The sequence below is a fragment of the Arvicanthis niloticus genome, chromosome 4 (genome assembly GCF_011762505.2).
Source record: "Arvicanthis niloticus isolate mArvNil1 chromosome 4, mArvNil1.pat.X, whole genome shotgun sequence".
Taxonomy (NCBI): Eukaryota; Metazoa; Chordata; class Mammalia; order Rodentia; family Muridae; genus Arvicanthis; species Arvicanthis niloticus.
Genome location: NC_047661.1, coordinates 130,394,739 through 130,404,409, shown reverse-complemented (window position 1 = coordinate 130,404,409; position 9,671 = coordinate 130,394,739). Strand labels below are relative to the sequence as shown.

Below are 9,671 nucleotides of genomic sequence, written 5' to 3'. Positions count from 1 at the left end.
GTGGGTGTGGGAAACAAGACCCTCATCCTAGCTGCCTGGAAGTCAGTCTCCCACTAGCAGCCTTCAGATGAAGATGTAGAACTCTCAGCTCCTCCTGTACCAAGACTGCCTAGATGCTGCCCTGCCCCCCCACACACACACACACACTTGATGATAATGGATTGAACCTCTGAACCTGTAAACCACCCCAATTAAATGTCCTTATAAGAGTTGCCTTGGTCATGGTATCTGTTCACAGGAGTAAACTATGACGACATCTAAATGTGTTCACCTTTAAATAGTGATTGTAGAAATGGCTTCTAACATTATAAAGTGTCTATGATAAAATGTTCATAGCTCTGTTCTCCCTGTAGTCATGACATCAAGGTCCCACAACAATTTGATATCAGTTTCACCTATGCAGTGGGCACTCAGGGGTTCCATGGTGAACTCCTCTTCAAAGTGAACACATTTGGCCCCTTGCTTCCTGGACTGGGGGTGAGGTCTGAGTTTCTGTGTGGGAGCTGCTCTCAACTGCAGGAAGCACCTAACCAAGATTAAAGAGGGACTGGACTGCTGTGAGAATCGAGAGGCCTGCCCCTTCCTCACCCATCGCTGCCCTGTGGCTCCCCTAAGTGGCAGGGTAGGCTGCAGCCCACACCCCAGCTTTTCTCTCAGACCACAGTGATGTTCTCAAAGCCTGTCCCAACAAACCCTGAAGCACTTCCCAGGGCCTGACCTCAGATGTCTACTGTCAAAGGAACAAGTCTAAGCTTTGCTTTAGCGTTAGGAAAATATTGTATTTTTCCTTTAAACCCCTATTTCCATCCCATTTTGCAAATGAAACATTGCGCTCTGAGTGTCTCTCTATTTTGTTTTTTTTTTAATGTTCTTCCTGACACACTTCTCTCCCACTAAACTAATATATATGTTAAATTTTAATTTTAAAAAAGTCCCTATGACTATGAGGCTTTTTGTATTAAATTTCTTCCAGAATGAGCACCATTGGGATTATTAGAAGTTCACATTCGATCAAGATCACATCCATGCATCATAAATTTTAATAAACACCACACATAAAAGCTTATATTATATCTCTGAGAATGAGTGACTTCTATTTCTAATTAGTTTTTGTGACTGTGAACAAATATTATTTACTGCTTTCTCTATATCACATAATAAGTGGAAGGATGTGCTGGAGTTTGTAACATTGTACAGCGATGCACTTCATAGACACGCCCCATGGCTAATTTAACTAAATTCACCGGAAAATAAACTATGAAAAAATATTTTTGATACTGTATCGGCTGAAGGTTCAGTCTGGTCCTCAATTAGTTTTGTGGGAAGCAAATAGCTGCAACTATTCCAGAAGGTTCTGTTGATCATTCATGAAAGCTAATCCCTTCAACATACACCACACTTCAACCCTTTGTCTGAACTGGGTCATTCGATGACCAGCAAGTTACAGTAAAATATAAAGTGGGTGGAGCCTCAGCCTCTGTGGTCAAGGAATGCAGAGGATTGAGAACATGGTCATGACCACAGGCCGGCCATGAGGTCACTCTAAGACAATGTGCCCCTGGAGGTCCAGCCTTGGCAATAATGAAAAGATCCATTGCCCCTCAAGCATGTTTTCACAACAGCTTGAAGGTCTTTTTGTTACCACGGTACCCAGACCTCTGATAACCTGGGAGGTTTCTCCCATCATGTATGAGTCCTTACTACACCTTAATTGTAAGTATGCACTAAATAAAGACCAGGAGACATCTGCGAAGCAGATAGCCCGACAGCAGGTTGTCTCTTAGAATTTTCTCTGTACCTCCTTTTCATTTTAAAAATGGGTGTACTGCCACATTCCAAAATACTGTAAGGGTCACACAGATGGCTAAAGCGTCTGAGCAGTCTGGAAGAAATTATAAAAAACCACGTGATTATCAACTACTCACAGTTTCATCTCTTAAGATGAGTCCCAGTTATTATGGTGGACATAGTTTTCCTGTCATTGGGTGTATCTGGAGAAAGAAAATTGAACAAAGGAAAAACCAGGGAAGGGTTAGGTAGAGCGGCTTCTGAAGGGCTGCTTTGGAAGTGATTCTTACGGAGTTCCAGCTTTATTTATCCCCATTCTCTTGCATCTCTTCTGTAAACCATGGTGACGGAGAAATTCTTTTTCATGACAAAACCAAGTATAGAGAAGGACTGGAGGAAACATTACTGAGGTCACAGCAGCGTCTACGGAGCGTCCTTGAGCCTGTTCAAATATTTCACCCACTAAATACACTCCTTTGAGATTTTTTTCTTCTTTGTTCAAACAATCATTTTCCAAGGGCACAAACACAAACGGTGGCAAATTATTGATCATAAGGAGGGTAGAGAACTCACCTACGGTGTAAATTTACCTCTGTGAAGTTTATAAAGGCTTTCTTCAAAACTCAGTCGAAGAGCCCAGTTCTTCCTAAGTTTCCTTGGCAGTCTGTCATCTCCTGAACTGTATGAAATTTCTTGTTCTTTGGTAAGAGCTTAATGAAAACACTCCCCCCCACCCCACCCCCACACACACATACACACACACACAGTTAGGAGATGTATTAGTAACACGTTTTCTCCTTCAACAGAAACATGTGGAGACCAGCACTTAGCGTCCCAGTCTAGAATCTTCTTAGACATAATGTCCAGTGTTTCCAGAGCTAGTCTAAGGTAGAGGTTTTGTGACCTGAGGTTGACTGTGACTTCAGACAGGCACTTAGCTACACTGACCTTCCACTTACACTTGCTGATAAAGTGGTAAGAATAACTCTCCTCTCTGGCATTATCCCAGGAATGTAGAAGATGCAGATGAATGCAGGCAGTCTGCAAACACATATACTTAAAAGTGTAGCCCAGTAAGACCCCTCCTTTACCTGCCCTTATCATTCAAACTCTGCAAGAAAATAACACAAAACTTCCTAAAGGTTTACTCTTCTGTTCCAAGGAAACTCTCCTGTCAAGTCTGAAGATGTATTGTTTTTTTTTTTTTAATAATGAAGAAACTATGGGGAAAAAAAAAAGTTTTGCTAAGCATAATTTTATTGGTTTAATATTTGCAGAGATAAAATTTACTCAATCAAAACATCACAACACTGAATTTCACAGTTAAACCCACATGCAGATTGTAGAATTACACTACAGGCTGGGCTGATAGAAGGTGTTAAATATAAAAATAATCCAGTGCAATTTCCATTTAACACATCGCACAGATCTCATCTTTCAAAGTGAGTAAGGAGTTTGCAATCTTTCTCATCAGCACTGTGTTTAAAGTGCTCTGTAGCAGAGGGGCAACACCAGGGGAAGCCCTGTAGAGGTCACAGTGATACGGATGAGTAACACGTGGAACCAGATGTGGAGCAGATGAGACCCAGCCGCAGACCAGAGCACAGGGCAGGGCGGCTGTGGTTGGATTTCATGGGCTTGTTATTCAGTGGGGAGAGGCAAGTCTTCCAAATACACTGCACACAACCATACTGAAATAAGCTGAAGGGTGGCTTCACCATTTTTATGGTGACTATCATCCCCTCCAGACAACCACACAGGAGGACATGTGGATCAGGAAAGGCACGGAGACAGAGATGAACTTGACAATGCTCCTAAAATCTGTTTTACAGCCAAAATGATTTCTCAGTTGTAACTAACGAGCTACCTGATCATCATTGTTCAGGCTGTGGCACATTTTAGAATCACCTCCAAGTTTTCCTATAACAGCAGTGTCTACCCTGGTCCACCCCCCAGACTCTATGCAGTTTCTAATGATGAGAAGAACCAGGTGGTAAGCTTGACGTACTGGCATTTCTGACGTAATGATCTGTCCACTCTCTGTGCCAATATGTCTGCTCTGGTACAGCTCTGCCTGTCACTGATTATCACAAAGCTCCATTGTTTATCAAAATTAAAACCATCTATAACAAAAGAACACCTTGACAATAGAAACTCAGGGCAGACGGCAGTCTGAATGATTCCTCAACTTTGGCTACATAATAGAATCAAGAAAAAAATTAAAATATTGATGCATAGGTTCATTTAAAACTGGATATATCAGAAGCTTTTGTGGGGCAAGAGTTCACCTATAAAAGTGCCCCATAAAAGGTTGATTCTCCTCCTGGCTGGGAAATTGCAGTCTTGGAAATTTTTCATTTCCTCACTTTTAGAAAGGGGTCAACAGTGTGAGCTTTGGAGCATGAACTGTCTTCAAGGAAACCCAGCCCCTCGGAACAGGCTGATACCCAACTAGGTAATAATATCTGGGTGCCATCTGGAGAGACATTGTGGCTGCTGGCTTACTGTGGGCTATGGGGTCACTCAGGTTTGAAATAACAGAACCCTGGAGGGAGCAGGGGCTGCTGATCTTCACGATGATATCAGGTACAGAGAACGCAGGCTAGACCCAGAGTGCGTGTGATGGGCCACGTCTTCTGTCTATGGTCATCACACATCTCACACTTATCTAGATTATATACATTTCTCATTTACATTTGAGCAGCCTGGTAGATAATGCTCCCAAGGACAAAACGCTGAGAGCCACACGTTTCTACTCTACCAGAGAAAACAGTATGCAAACACACACAAAGTGCCTTTTCAGGAAAGTTTCCGCTTTCCCTTCCCCACCCCCCAAGTGTAAATAGGAAGAGTTAACCTTTCCAAGAGACAACAAATTTCCAAGGTGGTTAAGATACAATCCCTGTGCATAAAATTAGGACTAATATTTAATTGTTAAATAAAAAGTGACTTAAACAAAACCAAACCATCGGGGCGTGGCTTCTGGTAATCTTTGGTAAAAGTCAAATGTTTGAAAAAAATCATCACTTTGATTTAAATATAGACACACTAGCTGGAGAATGTTCAACACTCTTTCCCCCAGATCTCTGTTTGGGGCCACAGCTCCCTTGCGGGGAAATCTACTGAAGCTAGTTGACCATGGTTAGTAACCTACTGACCAGTGTCTACAATTGAGACCAGCTCAGGCCAGCAGTGAGCTAAAAGAAACTCTGGATAGAACCTGCCTCAGTCTGTTCCCACTCCAGTCTTTAACTATGACAGTTTCACAATATCCTGTGGGGAAAAGACAGCACTGATGATAAAATCATTCAAAATAATAAAACTATGCACTAGCAATGTGATAATAACTTGAAAAATAACAGACTCTGTAAAATAAATACATGTTGGTGTTTACTAACACCATTCAAAACTTAGGTATTTTAAACATTGTATATTAAATATGTATAGCATTTTCCATCTATACGTGGAAAACATAAATGTATTAAACTTTGTAAAACATCAGAGGTAAAAGCATAGAAGCATTACAAGGTTAAGTGGCCACAGACGACCTTTATTCCATCCTTCAAAAACCAAAGTGGTGGTGGCAATTTGGGAGGAATCGAGGGTGTGGATTTTATATATGTGTATTAACGAAAGCTAATGTGGAGAGTTCTAAAGTGACCTTTAATCCTTTACTTCTGGGCCGGCTCTGTAGCTGAGGAAACATTCTTCTCTGTATGCTTTTTAAAATCCTCATACAATATATTTTGGCCCTATTCTTTCTCCTCCCTGAGCTCCTCAACGTCCGACTTCTCTCTCTATTGTGTGTTCTCTCCTTGGGTCCTGTGAGATATACAGACCTCACTTCAGGAAACGCCATTTCCAAAGATGGATGTGAGTAAAGGGCCACATAGAGAGCTGATCCGCCTCCTCTGCATGTTTTAACCCCTCCCCGTGTCCACCAGACCCGTCCGGCCAGCTTGAGGCTAAGTAGCCAGAGCTGAAGAACACATAAGAACACAGCAGACACCAGTGAAGCCTGCGTCGCAGACAGGAGAGCCACGAAAGCTTTCTAGAAGTCCTGGAAACACAGCAGACTGCAGCTCACCATCTGCCACGGGACCTCCTACTCAGCTGTGTTCAAGGGAACATCTGCCCTCTCCAGTTCTCCTTGCAGTCTTTCCAGATGCTTCTTCTGAGTTCCAGTTCCAGTTTCCTTGGAGGTGCTGCCTCTAGACACACTCTGCTAAGCTGTCTCTGTCTGAGACACTGATCCTCTGAACTCTTTTGCTGCTCCTGACTGGCCTTCTTCCTCCCTTGTAGCCCCTGTCTCCTCCCCAGCCGAACCCGTACCTGCATGCTGAAAAGCCTTTCCTTCCCCTCCCTCTCTGTCCTCCGCAGGCCTTGAGTCCTGCACGTCAGGATCCTGTTCCTGTTCGGTCTCTACCATAGCCCCTGCTGATGTCACTTCCTCCACCACTGCTACCTTCTCCGTTCTGGGCCTCATGTCTTCAGTCACCGTCCTGTCTTTGGCTGCTGTTTCTCCTAGAGCCTCACCTGCTCTGTCCCAGGTTTCCTTCTGAGCATCCACAGAGGAGGAGGCCACAAGGATACCATCAGCTGACTTTGACTCTGCGGACTCCTCCCTCCGCTCTGGAGCTGTTTCTTCGATTCCTCGTCCATGCGGATCCTCCTCCTCGGCCTCGACTGTGCTGCTTCCCATGGTCCAGTTCTGCCCTGTCAGGCTGTCAGTCACTGTCCCTGGAGGGCACTCTTTATCCTCACTCCCTTCCCCCTGCGGCTTCTCACTCTCGGCTTCTCTACAGACCACCACTGCCCTGGTGAGCCTTTCCTCAGGAAGATTTCTTTGGTTCACTCTCATAATGTCTCCTCCTCCTTGTACTTGCAAATGCCCATGTTCCTCCAGTCTCTCCGGCCCTGCATGGCTGTCCAGCTCCTTGGCAGCCCACTCTTCACCTCTGGCCGTGAAAAAGCCCTCTGATCCCTGCGCTTTGTCTGCTGGCTCAGGTTCAGGAGTTCCTAACAGCCCATCTCCATCATGGCTGAGCCCCCTCCCCTGATGTCGAAGAGCCTCTCTCTCCTGGCCTGGCAGCTCTTCTCCTTTGTGCTCTGTGGCTGCGGCTTCACTCTCTTTCGGTGATTTCTCAAACTGAGGTGTTGCTTCAAACAAGGTCACGGTTCTTTCTTTGGGTGGGTCTTCTAGAAGTTCTGTATCCTCCCCCAACTCAATTGCCCCTGTGGGTCCTGCATCCTTCGCATCAGCCTCCATCTCATTCTCACGGAGGACTACAGGAGCCTCTTCCTCAAAGCCGACTTCACTTACTGTGCCCTCCTCTTCCCCTTTAACCCCTTGCTCTTCTAAAAAGTCTTCTGTCTTCAGGGCCTTGGCCCCTGACTCCTCTTCTCTTTCAGATCCAGTTTCCCTCAGAGGCGCGTCAACTTTCTCCATGCCTCCAGCTGCAGCTAATTCCCCGTGGAAAATGGCTTGAAGATCCTGTTCCATGGTGGATTGTGTGTCAGCTATGACTCCCTCCCTTGCTGTGTCTTTCTTACAGAGTTCCTCATGGTTGCCCAGGAAAACTTCCCTGGGGCTTGCTTGTGCTTCTCCTGTTGAGGAGCTGAAAGGAGCTTCTGCTTCCAGAAATTCCTTCCTCTCCATGGCTGCTCTTTCTCCCCCGACTGCCTCTTCAGAACCCTCCTTTCTCTCTGGCCCTGTGTCCTCCACAGGCCCCATGACCTCCAGCGCTGTAAGAGCTCCCTCTTCACCTTGGTCTCCATCTGGTTTTGGAAAGCCCACCTCCCTCTCTGCCTCCTTCACTTCACAAGTCCCTTCTTTCAGAACTGCTGCTTCTCTAAGAGTCTCTGAGCTGAACCCTGTGCTGTCTGTGAATGCTGCTTTCTCCAATCCTTGACCCCCTTCAGAAACTGCTCTTCCTTCCCCCAGTCCTGTCTGCAGCAAGGCTTGCCTGTCTGGGTCCTCATCCCTCTGTCTGTCTACAGCCTGCTCTACACTTACAAACACAGAGGCTTCTGCTGCTACCTTTCCTGTGGGGATCAACTGTTCCAACTCATGCCTGCTACTCCCTTCTTCTGTGCCTGCCTCTGGCTCACTAGCTATTCTTACAGGGCACTCCCCTTTCTCTGTAGACTGTTCTGCTGATGCTGGCAGATCTCCTGGTGGGCTCTTCTCCCCTAAGGGAAGCTCTGAAATCCCTGCTTTCTCCCTCAGTCCTGCATCCATGTCAGCATCCTGGGGATGGTGGACATCATCTTCCTGCATCCCTACTCTCTCTCCCAATCCTGCATCCATGTCAGCATCCTGGGGATGGCAGGTACCTGCTTCCTCCATCACTGCTTCCTCCTTTACTCCCGCATAGGCATTAGTATCCTCAGGCTGGAAAGATTCATTTTCTTCCATGGCTTTTTCTTTCAGTGTGAGCATCTCTTGTGCAGCTTGCTTGGGTTGCTCATTTGAGCCAATGGCTGCTCTTTCCTCTATCCTTACATTTCCATTAGGTGCCACTGAGAGAGAGAGAGAGAGAGAGAGAGAGAGAGAAAGAGAGAGAGAGAGAGAGAGAGAGAGAGAGAGAGAGAGAGAGAGAAGAGGAGAGGAGAGAAACAGGTCACTTAGATCAAAGTGTACAAAGCAGAAACTAAAATATAAAATATTATAGGATACATATGAGATTTTATATATCATCAAGAGGACACTAAAATTATATATCAAATCTTTCTTCAGTTGATAAGATGTTAACTAACATGGACCATGATTGGGAAATGCCTTTTCCTCATTATGAAAAGAAATGCTTTCAAATTTAATGGACCCATTAATATAAAAGTTGAACAGCAGGCAAGTTGAAGTAAGCAAACAGCATTTCCCAATGCTCTTGTATCGTATTCTCAATAAATCATCTCACATGTAAAACACACAATATACTCGACTTTCATTTAAAGTATTAACAATTAAAAGAAAATATTTTATAATAAGCAGAAAAGTATTTACTTGTCTAAAACCTCATAGCTCCCCACAGCACAAAGAGAACCTTTACCTCAGTAGACATTTAGACAGAGGGCCATGGTCCAGAGGTAGCAATTACATCACATACCACTGCAATATGTTAAAGCATCTCTGGTTAGATTTAATCATCAAAAATCTTTATAGTTGATGTATGACATTTTAGTAAAGATGCCAGTTTGCATTCCATGTCAGGTTACATGCTATCTATGCTCAGAAACTGATTACATTTTTCAAAACAGGACCACAGAGAGAGACTGGACCTTGTGGTGTGGGACAGAGTCTAGCATAAACAACCCTCCTACAACACTTCTGGAGCATCTCACCTCATGAGTTCTAATGCAAGACTCCCCGGAGTATCAGGATCTACAGGTCTGCTATGTCTTTGAAAGGTCTCTAGGTCTCTCAGTATTTACCAGGTCACGCATCCTTCTGAATGATGTGTGTAGGACATGGGTGGGTGACAGCAAATTCCCAACTAGAGGCTCTGAGAGGTAGAGCTTGTATCTCGGCAATATCCATTACTTTAATAATTGAAATATTAGATCTGATGTATGATTGTGGTTCTGTCTGGTGTGTGCATGTCCACAGAAGCACCTAATGAGGTTACAGGACACCTCTGAGGAGTCAGTGATCTTCTTCCACCCTCACGTGTGTTACAGGGGTGGAGTTCAGTCACAAGACTTAGCACAGGATACGTCTTTACCCACTGAGGCATCTCTCTAGCCAAGTTACTCTAATATTTTTCATTTACAAACCAAAGTTAGAACTAGGAAGATAGCTCAGTCGGTAAGGCATGCTATGCCCAGGTGTCGGTACCAGGGATCAGGGGGTAGGTGGGCCCCCGGGGATTGTTGGCCTGTCCCCC

General features: G+C 44.8%; 1 protein-coding gene across 4 annotated transcripts in view; it reads right to left on the bottom strand.

Moving 5' to 3' along the window:
- Positions 1-3,023: 3,023 nt before the first annotated feature.
- The window catches only part of Erich3 (glutamate rich 3), a 103,047-nt gene continuing 96,399 nt past the window's right edge, over positions 3,024-9,671 (bottom strand). For 3 of the 4 annotated variants that reach the window (XM_076933431.1, XM_076933432.1, XM_076933433.1), the window contains one exon: positions 3,026-8,310. In XM_076933431.1, coding sequence (XP_076789546.1) covers positions 6,014-8,310 — 2,297 coding nt within the window. In that variant the 3' untranslated portion in view covers positions 3,026-6,013. Of the gene's footprint in view, positions 8,311-9,671 lie in introns of all 4 variants that reach the window. The other variant, XM_076933434.1, reaches the window with a different exon arrangement.